We start from the raw sequence: 15,133 nt of genomic DNA, 5'->3' as shown, positions 1-15,133 counted from the left end.
CCCGGAGCCGCCCCGGCCCTCGCCGGGCCAGGCCAGGCCCGGTCCGGAGGGGCAGGGAAACCCACGAACCCGCCCTTTTGCAGCAAAGGCGAAACGTAAAAAGAAACAACCAAAAAAAAATGGGCAATGCTACGTCTTCAATAGATACTACACCCCACACGTGCTTATTTTTTTAATATTTCTTTATTTACAAAGCCTCCAGAAGAACAAGACCAGATGATTATACGCATTTTGTCTGTGTCTCCTGCGAGCCCAGCCTGGATTCCAAGCGCTGACTGAGCCACTGGAGAGCCCGTTGGTGCTGAGGATGTTCCTGCTGGATCTGGCGGACAACAGCATCAATGCTGCGGAGCCGGTCCTGCAGCTTCTGCTGCTCGTTTCTCCAGGCTTGTTCAGTGCGGCACAGGGGAGCGTACTTCCCTTCCTTCAGCGCCTGCAGATGCTTCTGGCGTGTCTGGTAGGCCACGATCTCCAAAAGGTTCTAAGAAAAGCAACAACAGCAATTGCTTTGACAGCAGACTGCACACAGAAAAGAACTAAGAAAACGACAGGATTCGTGTCACAGGTACTGTAACCATCACATTTGGAAACGGAAGGGCTCCTTAAGAAGGACAGTGCTATGAAGTCCCCGTTATAACAGCCAAACCACCTCTGTGGTAGAGGTACAGTCATAGAATCAGAGAACCATTTAGGTTGGAAAAGACCTTTAAGATCATCGCGTCCAACCGTAAACCCAACAGTGCCAAGTCCACCACTAAACCATGTCCCTAAGCGCCACATCCACACGTCAACTAAGAGAAAAAAATACTTTTAAATGTTGGATGTCACAGAATTCCATAAATCGGAGAAACACCCGCGCATACAAGGCAACCCTTGCCAGGACAGAGTTTCACCAACCTACAAACTTTGCAGGAGGTCATTCAAGACCTTGAGCCGGCTCTCAAATTTGTAACATACTTATGAGCAGCCAGCTAGCGCTTACAAAGGATAGTTACTAGATCTTTTCAAGATACAAACGACATCCTTCAGGCTGATGTTTCCAGGTGAATGCTGCCTCGCTAAGAGTACGACTGCAGCATCAATTCAGGACCACTATGAGCCCTCAAAACGTGCTCAGTTAACTCAAAGCGTTGCTAAAATTACATGCCAAGCCCGCCCAGTTCGGGATGGTGGTGAGACAAAGAGACAGGGAGCTGGTAACAGAAGAAAGCAGCAGGTTCCATTTGGCTCACATGCCGCAAGGAAGCGGAGGCGCTCACCCATCGTTTCTCGTTCCGAAGACATTCTGCGTCCGAATCGAGGCCATCGGACTCAGCCTGCAGTCTGCGCAACGCTTGCTGCTTTTCCGAGAAGGTGGCACTAAGGGACGCTTGGGTGCTCTCCAGCTCCAGGATGGTTTTGTGGCAGTCTTGAGCGTTCTAGTAAATGGAAGAGAAAGAAATGGCAGATTCTGGTTTTTCAGTTCAGCTGAATTCCCAGCCATCTTCCCAGAACTCTTTTTTTAATTTTCTTTAACGAATGTCCAAAGCCTGTCCCCTGTGCAGTGCGGTACCCGTGCAGGGTCTGTGTACCGACACCCCGTGTGTCTGTGCTAAGCGCGCGCTGGTGCTCACTACAAGGCGAGCACAGGCTACGTGAACTCCTGCAGCCCTGCTTTACTTGCTCACCTTCTGGGTTTCGCTGATCTTCTTTCTCAGCTCCAGTCTCTTGCGGTGGAAGTCGCTCTTGGTGATACGTTTCTTATCTGTTTTGTTCTGACCCTCTCCATAAATTGCTATTGCCTCTCTACGAGAAACAGATGCCTCCATATCACGAATCATCTTCTCCTGCTGCTTCATCAGCTGGCCATAGCGGACCTGCCATTTGTCAAGATATAAAATAGGCTGAAAATAACGAATGTTTATGAATGGCACCTAACTGAAGTCTTCTGTGTGGCACATCCCATCAACATAAACCAGACACACGTGACACGTGAGCCTTGGCAAGCCAAAGTTGCTCTAAATCCACACCTGGTTTGCCCTGTGTGGGTCTGGAGGGCAGAGGGCTGGATTATCAACTCGTCTAAAGTAATCTTCAAAATGTTTCACTGGAACTCATTAGCAACAGCAAAAGCAGAAGAGCAGAAGTATCCCGAGAATGAAAGGGAAGAGTTGCTTTGCCAGAAGATAGAAGACTTCCCTAACCAGTGATTAAGATGACGCAATATTTAGTAATCAACATTTCTTTGTTTATAAATTGGGGTCACAGAATGAGGTGGCAGACATATTACATTTTAAATAGATTTCTCGGGTTTATCTAGATTCTGCTGCAGCCTATTACATAGCATGCACAAGGAATGCATAAAGTGCACGCATGCTGGACGTATTTAATTCAGTCTAGCTGCGGGGCGGTAAGATTTCCAATACTGCTATGGCCTTGAAGATGCTACTTCTCCAGCCTGTTTCTCATCCCCTGCCTTATGTTTCAGCAACTCCAAAGCTGAATAAGTTGTGTGCAGCTTCCCCTCCTCAGTCCTCTTTCCCAGTGGCTTACTTGCATCCTATGAATCTCTGTTCTCATGGCTTGGATGTCGCCTTGTCCCGTCTCAGAATCCACCGCTGCACGCATCTCTTTTGTCAGCTGGATCTTCTTCTCCCATAGCATGATTTGATGCCTTCAATGACAGAAAAGGAAAGTAGCGCCTTTGTAAATGGCAGAGAGGACGCTCTCTTTGTGCATCAGCGGCAGCACACTCCCGAGATCGATTCGGAACACAGAGCTGAATGGTTCAGCAGAAACTAAGAATTCGCATACGGGACATGTAACAGGGCAGCAACAGAGCAGTGTGAAATCAGACGGGAAGCTCCGCAATTTAGAAAATGGCACAATGACTGTAAAAAACAAGGAAGCCCAGACTGACGGGGGGCTGAGGGACCCCAATTAATTGCCCGGTGCAGCACACTCGCTCTGAGTTACCGGCAGAGGAGATAGCATGCAGAGTCTTCCCATACAGATCTTGGCAACACCCAGCACAAGCAAGCATGCTGGAATTGTTAAAGCCAACATCCTCTCAGCTCTTGCTGGTTCCAGAGACGGCACCTTTCCGTTTCTGTGTTTCAAAAATTCATTAAACTCCTTTCATCTGCTCCAAGAAGGACAGAAGCACATTTGCTGGTGCTGGTTCAGTTTGATGACTGGAGAAGACAGGTAACATGGACACATCTACAAAAGTTCAAAGACTGTGGCACAAAGCAAGAATCTCTCTGGTACCTACTCTGCTTCCACCAGGCTGTTTAGGAGTCTTTCCTTCTCCTCAGTCAATTGACTGTGCCTCTCCTGCATCTCAACTGATTCTTTTTCTGCTGCCTAGATTTGGGAAGCATAAACCAACACAACATTGTCAGACCGAGAAAGATTTACAGGATCATCGTTTGCCTCTGATCTGCATGGGAGGTTGAGACCTGGAAATGAGATGTCAAGCCTCCGTACCTTGAGAGAGCGTACAAACTCGTTCTCTGTGATAATGTTGCCATATTGCAGCTCCTCGAAGCTGTTGTTGTTCTTGTTGATCAACACATTCAACTTTATCAAGTCATTTGACATGTTCCTCATGTGACGTTCAATGTCTTTCTGTTCTTTTGTTTCCTGCTGAATTTCATCTGCAGGTGGACAGAAAAAAAAAAGTCTTAAAATTCCCACGAGCACTGGGTTGAATACAGGCAAGGAGTGACAAACTGCTATTAGACCAGGCAGCGCTGCATGTGGAGCCACCCGTGTCCCACATACCCAGCCAAAACATTTTTTCACAAGCCCAAAAATCAAATAAGGTTTTGAAGGAGACTACTGTGGAAAAGAGTTAGTTTTGGCCAAGGAAAGTGCTATTGTTGGTGGGAACATTTACCTACCAACTACTTGCAAACTTTATTTAAGAAGCATAACACGTGACATGATCACTTAGGGTTCGACTGTGTCAGTTAAGACAGCAGGATCAGTCGTTATAGGAAAGAAGGACCCGCGAAACAGCAGAAGGTGCCTGGCTCTTAGCCCCAGAGTATAGTACTGGGGCCATCTGCATTATTGCTCACACATATATAGGAGCACTGAGGGCATTCTTTGGTGAAGGTCTAGCATTACCCGGCTGTGAGCCTTCGCTCCCTTTTTTCTCCATTCATGGATGAACATTTTCAAAAAGAGTTAGGGAATGACTTACTTTCAGTGCGCACTTTCTTCTGCTGCATTATGGTGATCTGTTTCTTTAACATATCCAAGGAGGCTATTTGTTCCTCCCGTTCGTGTGTTAACTTGACCAGCTCTTTCTGCAGATTGAGCCAGTACTTCTGTAGTGTCATCACCTCAGAATTATATTCTTCTGTCTGCTTGGTCAGCTTGTTGATCTCAATTTCCAATGGTCCCAATTCTTGCCCCTGTATGAGGGCAAGGTTTGGGATTAATTAGGCAGAAGCTACTGGAGCACTTTTTTATAGTGTCATTGCAGAAGGCCAGTCCAGCTGCTGAGATACCTACTAAATACTTCAGCTGTACTGTTATTTTGTCAGTTAGTTACCTTCTGCCTCCATTTGCCATGAGCTGGATGGGACTAATAATTCCTGACCTCGCAGGAATAAATGCGACAGAAGCCTGAGAGGTTCTCAGACTCTGGCGAAAGGGCATCCTCATTTCTTACAACAGGTACATCTGGACATTCCAAAGTCTGTGAAGCGTACACCACAGTACTCATTTTTGCACCGGTATCCGTAACGGTCTTACAGCTCACGGTGCTAGGGACAGATCTGGGTATCATCTGAATGGGGCCAACCATCAAGCGACTTAAATCACTCTGCCTGCTCCATTCTCCCCTCGTCAGTCTTTACAGATTTTATAATGAGATTCTATTTACTCCCAGAGTATTGATGTCATTCAACATTTTCATCAGGTGTAGACAACTCCCTGCAGAAATCTGTGCTAGGCACACCCTCATTTCACAATTCCCTAATGCCAGCTCCTCCTCACGTGCATTAAGAGCTGTTTGACAAACATAAACATTTACATTAACTAGTGCAGCTTTTAAATCACAATACTGATGCCTGAAAGTTTTAACTATCCAGCACTTATGCAGTTACATTTATCAAGAGCATCTGTGGTCACCACAAAGAATAAAATCAAGTTTGGGATTGAAATGTAAACATACGTACCCCCTGCTGAGAAAGAATCATCTCCAACCTCTTGTTGTACTGGCTGATGACCCCTTGCTTGTTCTCGGTCAGGAGATTGCACTTTGCAATCTCACTTTCCTTGTGGCTGATCAGATCATGGATATTTTTTCTTTCCTTGTCCAGCTCACAAAGTGTTTTCTGGAGAATTGTCAGCCTGCAGTTGGTATGAGTTGCATTCAGAATAACCTGGGCCATATCATTCTCAACCTTGGAAAAATGCAGCTCCTAGGAATATCAACAGACAGAAAACAAATTACTGTCACCAACAACAACTCACTGATGTGTAATGCCTACTTACCAAAGCACAGGAATCAGGGGATTTAGATGCTAGTCCCAAGTCTGTGCTACAAGCTGTAAGCAAGCTACTTACCCTCTCTGTAACTTTGTTTCTCCATCTGTTGACAGGAGATAGCAATATTTACCTCTGCCATAAGGCTGTTGAAAAGCATTAAGGAGCCTAAACATCCCAAAATCCTTTACGAGACCACACTCATCACTTCTGCAATTATCTTCCCTGCCCGGGTGTCTCTAGTTACCTGGCTAACAGGAGTAGGACATTACTGTATTGTACCTTCTCCACCATACCTGACAAATGCCTCCCTTCCCTAACAACAACTGTACTAGCCAGAAAGCGTGGGTATGCCTTTTGTTTGCGTGCAGTACGAATGCAGCCGGGTAACTTTCAAGAGCCTGTCTGCTACTTCTGCACAGCCTGGACCATGCTGCGCGAGGTTCCAATTTGCTCTTTTCCAAGTCCGTAGTCTCTGCGCTATATTCAACTGTGCCACACAGATGCTAATAGGAGTCAATGCGGAGTATCCACTTGTTTGTGTATCTGTCGGAAAGCGGGGTGGAGGGGCCTTTCTCACAACGGAATCCAACCCTGGCAGTCTTCCAGTTACTTAAGGTATGCACCTGATTTAAAAAAAACCCAGGGAGAGGCTGAAGTAACCCATGGAAATACAGAGGTGTGAGCGCGTTGCGTTAGTGCCAGCCCACACAACTCGATACGACAAATACTATGCTGAATCTTCCAGCTTCTCTATCTGTACCGGTTATACACTCCCAAAGAGAGCAACTTATCATGCCATAAAGAACTGTGGGTCTGGTTTGACTGTTCCTTGGACTGTAATCCTTACTTAGAAAGTGAGAGCATGCCTGTATCACATTCCGTAATGCAGTACAGAGATATAAGTTAGCTTAATGTGGAGTATAGAAGTACCACATATCCACTGTCTTCCTCCAATACATAAGAACTGGTAATACTTTATAGTAAATACTCCCAGGATCCATCATTCTGCCCCATTTTTTAAGTAAAGAAAGAATGGTATGTTATGTGTCAGGCCTTATCGGCCAAACTCTCTCGCATACACCAGAATTCTGCGATAAGATCACTGGAAGAACCAAATTGGAGTCACAAACTCAGCAGACCTTCAATTGCAGGTCTGAAAACCAGAAGACACTGACAAAACACACTTGAGAAACACTGCTCTACGCCATTTCCTTCCTCTGCCCTCCCAAACAGAAGAGACACCATACCAGATCCGTTTTTCTCCTGTGAAGTTTTGCAGCCAGCTGTGAGAAGTGCTTTGTGGCTTTGCTGGACATCATCTGGTCCTGAAGCTTTGCCACGATTTCATTCTCCATCTGCTCTTTGGCAGCAGTTCCTTTCTCTATATCCTTACTGATGGACAGCAACTCATTCAGACGAGCGGCTTGATCCTAAAAAGTAGGGAAGACACAAACAGGATCACTACAACTGTTCGGGGAAGGGGATTAAATATCCATGTCCAATTTGAAAGGATTCTTTTTCCAAGTAACTCCTCACCATCTTGGTCCTGTTGAGGGCCTGCTCTGTCTCATGGAGAACGCGAGCGTAGGTGCCAGATTCAACCTTCAAGGCCTCCTGCCTTGAAAGGCACTGGGCAATCAGTTTCTTTGTCATGTTGGCATCGTTCTGTGAACGGTTCAGGATGGTGACAAGCAACTCATTCTTCTCCTCCTCCTTCCTGATCGACTTTCTGCAGCCATGGATGTCTGTTTCTAGGGACTTGAGGTCATGCCTGTACTTGCTGGAGAGGCAAAGAGGATGGAATATCATCATAGGGATTGACTCATGTGCTGAATGCTCATCTACAAATTCCTCTTTTCAAAGATGCTATTGCAGCAACAACTGACCAAGAAGGAAGGTCTTTATAAAGGCTCGTCTGCTGTGACAGTGCAGAGTCATCAGAAGATGGATGGAGACATTAAGATTTAAAAGGAAATGTATGTAGGAAAATTAATTCCTTCTTTCAGTCCTGTCCCCATCCCCCCATTCTTACCAGGATGCCACTATATAAAAGCATATTGTTTGTTCTCAGAGAATCAGTCAAGCTTTAAGACCCCAGACCAAATAAACACTTCCTTTAGCAACAATAGGAAGGTTTTCCTGAAGATTTCAAAAGGCATCACAAAACACTAACCAAAAGTGATAGATAAATCCTCCTTGATGTCTAGCTCTTTGGATTGAGAGATGTTGCAAAGATGAAGGAACTCTTTTAAAGGAATAAAATATGAATAGCAAAACTCTAAACAGCTTTAAAAACCCCACACATTTTCGAGGGAAAGTTGTGTTTTGGATAAAGAAAATAGTAACAAAGAACTGTGCTTCTTATCCTTTAACCTTATTATGTGCTTTAGAGCAGCAGACCTGTTCTGCCCGACATATCCTGCACATACAGTAATAAACTTGTCAGAAGACATACTGCCCCTTTTAGAATCCCTCCTATCCAAATTATTTGAGGTCTCTCCTGAGCCTGTTTTCAGATACCATACCTCAGCAACTCTTGCGTGGCAATATAGGCCTCATCTCTTTGCTTCATTCCAGCCAAGCTGCTATTCCAGTGGCTCATCAATCGCTTTTTCTCCATGTTAATAGCCTGTACCTCCATAGAAGCCTAGGGAAGGGAGAGTTAGTAGACAGGATGAATCTATACTGTGCTGAAAAACCAAATTCATGTTACAGTGTAATATTTTTTTTCTGTTCATAATATGCTGGGCAGGAACAGCTTCAACTAACATGTGTCTGGTTTATTGTCACACCAGACCACAGAGCATAGGTCTGAAAGAAAAAAAATTCCGAGAAGGTGGGGGAGGAAGTGATTTACAGGCAATTCTTAAGGACAAAGGAAGAAAAAAAAAAAAAAAAAAGAAGTCTTCATTCCTCCAAACAGGAAGGAGCCATAGAACTCTGGCCTACATTGTACATACCACGTGAGCATGAGCCAAAGCGGTCAGTCCTTCCAGAAGGAAATATTAACTAGAAGTGAAAAAAGCACCCTCCTACCTCATTTACTGCTTGCCGAGTTACTTTTGTGTCCTCTGCCTGGGCCACAAACTGAGCTTCAAACAGAGCAATCTGTTCTTGTAGTTCATAGGCTTTTCTCGTTAAGCGGTCTAGTAGAAGATCCTAAAGAGTCAGAGCCAAACAGTTCAGGATGAGTAATATAATCTCAGTCTTAACCAACTATATTCTACAAGAATAACATAGGCTAGAAAAGGAATTAAATTGGCAACTGGATTAGATTTGATTCCTACTGAAACTTTTCCATTTGTATACAAATGACTCATGAATGCAGCAGTGACAACTTTCAAGAGAACGAAACCTTCTTTGCTGATTTTTTATTATTCCATTTGCAGTAGTAAATTGATACTTCAGATCTGAAGCAGCATTCATTCCTGTCAGCATGGATTATATTGTGCCACCTCTCCGGCAGCTGGGAATCTTAATACTTTATGTTTTAAAATCCTTTGTTAAAAAACGTGTAAATCCATTTGATTTCAACTGTTTGCATGCAATTCTGCATTAATAATAATCAGCCTGTGTCCTGCTGCAAGCAGAAGGCAGCAGAGGGAGCTCCAGCACACCAGCCAGCTCAGTTCATTTTCAAAGTTCGTTCTTCATTGTGAAACTCATTGTGACCCAGAATAATTCTCAAGACTTGAACATATGATACTTCTTCACTAGATATCTTTCTGCCCCCAAACCCCCTTTGCTTGAGTGAAGAGTGATTTACTATTATAAGGCTTGTGGAAAACCTTTGGGCAGTACATGCTGCTATCTTGGGGGTGGGGATTCTTCTCATTTTTAGAAAAGCCTGTATTTTTTTTTTCCCCCCCAATTATTTGGGAAAAGTATCCCCACACATCTTCCATGATTCAGTCACTATAGCCTTCTTTCTGACAAGGCAGCATGTCCTCCAAGACTCACCACTAACTGACATCTGTATTTAATTATTTTAAACAAGACAGTTTTACTTGATACCTGTTTTTTCTTTTCCACCTCAGCCTGAACCTTCTCTGCCTCAGCCTTCTTTGTCGACTGTTTCATTAGTAAAATATTATGACGCATATCCTGGTCCATATTCTGCATGTAGAAGAGATGCAAGGCCAGGTTTTCAACCTGGGTCTGCATTGCAGAAACTGGGGAGGCAGGAGGAAAAATATTTACAGAAAATTACGTTTGTAGGACACATTTTAAACAGAGATAAAAGAGAAAGAAATATAGAAGCACCCAAAGCAAAACTCGCACACATAGCGGCTAAATCAGCCCTCCCTGAAATGAGAATTTACATCAGCTTTGGAGTATAGCTCCACAAGCAAAACTAAAAATCTTGGTAAGCAATTCCTTGATTCCCAGCACACAGCATCCCAGGAAACCAAAGAGGCCTCAGGAGGCTGTGAATCCACTCCTCTGTCCCAAAACAAAACTGTCTCTTTCTCAGTCTGTTGAATGCTTCTCTACTTTTTTCAATAACCTGCAAAAACTTTCTAGGCAATTTATTTTAATGCTTAGCTATCCTTGCCATTGAAATTGTTTTACTGTTTCCTATCCAAACGCCTGCAATACAAAAAGAATGAGTCAAGTCCGTTTCTTTGGCTGGAATGGGCTGCCACATGGGTGCTGCTCTCACACTCCTGGATGCCCCTAAGGACCTACCACCTTTGCAATCTCATCACACCCTTACAGAGACACAGGCAAACATAGCAGACTGATGGGAATTTTCCTTCTTCTAAGTCACAGAACAGCCTACCTGCCAGGAACAGTTTTAGTCCTAAAGACCTTCTTAGAAGTACAACGTAGCAACATGGTCTTAGAAACAACAGAAATTATATGGCAACCAGGAATATCTGTGAAACTTTTCAATGAGTGCCTTATTCCTGATTAATTTTACTGTATTTTTCAATCTAATGCTTGACTTTATATTCAAATTCCTTTCTCCACGCAGTACTAGAATTAGGAAATATTGCAAGGACTGCCTCAGTCACCTTTCTTCCGTTCATCGTCTGTGTTCTGACACATTTTCTTGTAAGTAAGCCTGAGGCCCTCCAGTTCCTCTTCCAGCTGCCGACGCACTGTGGCCATCTGAGAACGGCGGTCGTGGCTCTTCTCCAGTTCCGTCTGCAGATGGGCCAGCTGCTGCTGCGCTCCGTAAAGAATCACCCCGAGCTCTTCTCTCTGTACTTTGCCCTTCTTCGTTGCTGTCCTCTGCAAACACAAGAGGAAATGAGCTATCTCACTTCAGCTTGGACAGGGAAAGGCTGCTGTGGGAAGGCAAAGAAAGAATGCCGTATACCAGTTCCTGAAGCTCTAGGTTCACTTTTTCAATCTGCTTAGTAAGGTAATTCTTCAGGGCAGCCTGGAATCTTCTCATCAGAGGCTGTAAAGAAGTATGACATTGATAAACTTTAACATGCTTGCGTAAATAAATTACAAAGAAACCTTACTGCTACTCCCACTGTTAAATAAAACATCTTATTTTCTGCCATAGACACTTGCATTCTTATTTTAGCTACGCTCATTGTAGCAAGTGAGAAGACTTACATAGTGGGTATTTGTTGACATCAGAAAGTGACTACTGAGAATATTTGGAAGTCAGAAACATATTGGAAGAGCTGCATCTGAGAACCCATCCACTCACTCTTGCTGCAAGTACTTCTCTCTCAGGAGTACTGAAGAGTATCAGATTTGCCCACTATGTTGCTCACTTCTGAACCTGCAACTTTGGTGTTCACATTGAGGCAGCAGACACATTCAGGAGTTAGTACTTTTGGAAAAGCGATTTTTAAACATGTAGTTTTAGCATACAGCTAAGCCACTGCCTACAATTTACCTCGCACGTTTTATACAAATGAAAATATCAAGTCTGCAAAGAAGAACGACAAGATTTGAGGACTTCTCACATGTTCTGGATCCAAGACAACCAGTTCTGTTTCTTCTACGGTTTCCTCACTTCTTCTGCTTATTTCATGTTCCTCAGCTCCATGCTGCTGGCGTTCCTCTTCCCATCTTTGGTCACCATGCTCACTAGTAAGCTGACCGAATTGCTCAAAGGCAGACTCTGAATAGAGAGAAATGGGTTCTTCAACGTTACCTGGACCCCACCCACCCCCCCAAAAAAAAACCATCAAGAAAAAGGCTTATCTTTCATAGTATTATGCCTCCAGTTGGATTAACAATGATCAGAAAGGCAGAAAACTAGAAACTGTGCTTGAGAGATGGTATCAAGTTTTGTACTGTTAATAAGGAACTGAATGATACCTGACTCTGTGCAGCTGTTCAACTCCACCGACAATGCAGATGCCTGCAGAGGAGCTCCTGAAGATGCGTGGGAAGGGTTTCCTCTCTCTGTTACTGGCTGCTCCATGTCACCCAATTCAGGTGGACAACTCTCAAGTTCTACTTTGTCCGAGAAAGTCTCAGGAGATTTTTCCTGAAACAAAATCCATCACCTGAAACAGCTTTTCAATCTAACTCCATTTTCCCCTAAAAATCTGCTTATTTTTGTCATCATGAGACATGAACAATGCAGACAAAGAATCAACAAGAGGGCCTTGTTCTAAAATCAGCACACAGAGATACTGGCAAAGGTGTGTCACTCCCGATAAAAAAAAAACTTTACACATACACAGCACAACAAAGGAACCTTTCCAGTTTTGTCAGAGTTTTTGTATACTTCGTGCTTGACCAGTTAGCTTCTCTCTGTTCCAATTCTGATTGGTTTTGTGTTTGCAGCAATAAAACTGCACCAGGAGAATTTCAAGTTACAAATACTGGTCATACATTCTGTGAATAAGATTATATATACTAATATATGTGTCTCACTTCTGCAGAACCAACCAACAGCTCTGTAGCTCCAGGGACTCCTCTTTCTGCTGGGGGAAATGTCTCTTCTTGGTCCTCCAGAGGAACAGACTCCTCCTCTTCATTGTCGTTCCCATTCTCTGCCTCTATTGCCTAGCACAAAGTACAGGCAAAAAGCAGAACAGCAGCGTTATAACCGGTTGTGTACTTTGTTTAATGTTAATGCTACAGTATTGCAACAACTGCTTTTTGTCACAGGGCACAGAAGTTTAATTTAGAAGTTTAATCTCATTCACAAAAACAGTCACCCAGCTAGCATTAAGATAGTAAAGATCCTGACAAAAATTCTATGTACCACTTTTAATTTCACATGTGTTTCTAGCTCACATGTATTTAAAGAAAAATGCCATTAGGGATTTATTAAAGAAAGTCTTCCAGCTTGCACTACACATAGCCAAATTATTCTCTTCTTTCTTTCTAAAGAGACACTGTTTTATCCTACATCACCATTTGCCAAATTCAAATATTGCGCAGTACCAATGGAAGAAAAAAACCTTATCACCAACAAACCTCAAAAAAAGAGCCCGAGTATGTGCACCTATGAAATGTGGATAACCTCCTTTTTAAAGTGCCTACAGCAGAAATGCACTGGCTAAGAACTGAGTGAGAAACACATACTTCTAGATGCTGCTGACACACAGGACTGTAACTAAATTTACTTTCTAGTGGCTTTTTTAAATATGCAGGGCAAGACTGCAGTAATTGCTCGCTTGTTTTACTTCTCCCTATTGAAACTGCTTCCATGAAGACGTCGCTCTGTAAGGAACCCATGGGAACCCACAGTGACCCACAAACGTTTCAAAGGAAATCACCTCCGTAGCAAGATGCGACGGAACTCTGACTACATCCCGCTCAGTGGAGCCGAATTCCACCCCAGATCCCTCTGCTGCAGCACCGGGGGCCTCCTCCATGGTGCTAGGGCTGGCCTGTGCCTGCAACCAGAGCGTGCCGCAGGAGAGAGTGAGTACCGGGGGCTCCCCGGGGCCCGCCGTCTGCAGGCCGGCCCCTCCGCCGCGGGGCTGGGCACAAGCACATACGGGACCGGGGAGGCCGGGCGGTGCCAGGCCGCGGTAGACGCCCGGCCGCGGTACCGGGCCCGCACTCACCCGCCGGCGGCGGCGGCACCATCTTCCCGTTGCCAGGTGACGCGTCAACACCTGGTCACGTGAGCGCTGCGGGCCGCACCACTTCAGCCCGCGAGGGGGAGCTCGGACCGCACCACCTCAGCCCATGCCGGGGTGGGGGGGGGAAGCTCGGGACGCATTACCTCGGGCCACACTACCTCAGCCCGCCGCTGCCCGCCGGGCCCGGGGGAGGCCCGCGGCGTCCCGGCCGCCATGGCCGCGCCAGCCCCGGTGCGGGGCAGCAGGTAACGGCACCGAGGGCCGGAGTCCGGGCGGGGTGTGCTGGGGGGGGGGGGGAGATCCCCCTTTACCCTTCCTTCACGGAGGCGACCCTGCCTGAGGCGGCTACCGGGCAGCCCCGGGTCGCGCCGGCGGCGGGCGGGGCGGGGCGGGGCCGCCGGGCGGACACACCCCCTCCGAACCGGGCGGAGCGGGGCGGGGCGGCGGCAGCGGCCCCCGCGCAAGGGCCCGGTGGGGGCGCGGGGGGACGGCGGTTCGGAGCCCGCCCGGGGCCGGGCCGGTTGGTGCAGCCGCCAGAAGTTTCCCCGGGTTCGTCTTTGCCGGTAAAAGCGCCGGGACCGCGCGGGGTGTCGGTCGCCACGGACGCGTTGAGCGGTGTGTAACGCCGGCTCCGTGCGGCGGGGCCGGGCCGGGCCGGGGCCGTGCCTCTGGGCTGCGGTGGGCGGTAGCGGGGGCCCGGCTGACCTCTGCCAGCGGCTGCCCGTGCCCACCCGGGTCCCTGGGCCGGCTGCTCGTCACGCGTGTCACTGTCACACGGGTTCATGCCCGGGGATGAAGCACCCGGGTATCCTGCCCAGCACCCTGGTGATGCATCCATTTTTTTATCCCACTCTTTGTCTTCCTTTCCTACGCGCCCCCCCACACCCCCCGCCACCGCTGCCGCCTTCCGAGCCCCCGAGGCGGTCGGTGGGCTGCCGGCTCGGGGCTGGCAGAAAGCGGAATGCGAAACAGTTCTCAAACTTCATCTTCTGCTATTTTGGAGTGGCTCTGTAGACCTTGGGGTATTTTTATGATCTCCTTACTTTGGGGGAGGTGGTCTTCTCTCAAATTACCCCAATATCTACCTCTTCGTTTGCTGAGTTCTGTTATCAGCGGAGACGTGAAGATGGATGGTCGGGATCCTTGGCAATTATTTGATGTATGGCCTTCGGGCGCTCCAGGGCAGGGATTACGTGTTGATATATTGCTCGCTGTGTTGCTGACGCTCTGTAAAATAACTCTGCTTCTTCCTCTCTGAGGTCTGGCTCATCTTTTCTGTTCTCGGACTGGTAGCTTGTCTTGCAAAGGTATTATGTTCTTAGTTGCCACTCTGAATAGGAAGTAATAAAAATGAAAGGTCTTTTAAGAGAAAACAGTAGAAATGTTAAGACCAGGACAGCTCAGGGTAAAGATGTCGGGCTTGCTGCTTCTTTTGTAGAAGCCGCCTCTAGGTTTGTAGGCTTAGAGGAGCTCGTTCTGGTGATAACTCGGGTAAAAGCAGAGAAGTCTCTGAAAGCTGCTTCTCTTCTGTGTTGGATTTGCTGAATATCTGGGTTTATTCTGTATGTCTCGTTGTGTGCTTGGCGTAAAGCTGGAGAGCCAGGATGGGGCAGAGCGTTGCTTTCTCTGTC

The 15,133-nt window shown here is 46.4% G+C and overlaps 1 protein-coding gene across 1 annotated transcript; it reads right to left on the bottom strand.

Annotated features, from left to right (window-relative positions):
• Window positions 1–203: 203 nt before the first annotated feature.
• On the bottom strand, window positions 204–13,717 carry CCDC40 (coiled-coil domain containing 40). Its single transcript, XM_050908642.1, has 20 exons — window positions 13,646–13,717; window positions 13,191–13,310; window positions 12,355–12,471; window positions 11,776–11,947; window positions 11,418–11,575; window positions 10,811–10,894; window positions 10,503–10,722; window positions 9,499–9,656; window positions 8,521–8,643; window positions 8,010–8,131; window positions 7,021–7,264; window positions 6,732–6,914; window positions 5,172–5,417; window positions 4,190–4,403; window positions 3,469–3,638; window positions 3,254–3,345; window positions 2,533–2,653; window positions 1,668–1,856; window positions 1,260–1,418; window positions 204–481 (listed from the first exon to the last, which is right to left on the bottom strand). The coding sequence occupies exons 1-20, from the start codon at window positions 13,715–13,717 to the stop codon at window positions 221–223; spliced, it is 3,225 nt and encodes a 1,074-aa protein (XP_050764599.1). The 3' UTR covers window positions 204–220.
• Window positions 13,718–15,133: the final 1,416 nt, after the last annotated feature.

The sequence above is a fragment of the Gymnogyps californianus genome, chromosome 19 (genome assembly GCF_018139145.2).
Source record: "Gymnogyps californianus isolate 813 chromosome 19, ASM1813914v2, whole genome shotgun sequence".
NCBI classification, from domain to species: domain Eukaryota; kingdom Metazoa; phylum Chordata; class Aves; order Accipitriformes; family Cathartidae; genus Gymnogyps; species Gymnogyps californianus.
The sequence above is the reverse complement of the archived record's forward strand: the minus strand, read 5'-3'. Positions and strand labels throughout refer to the sequence as shown.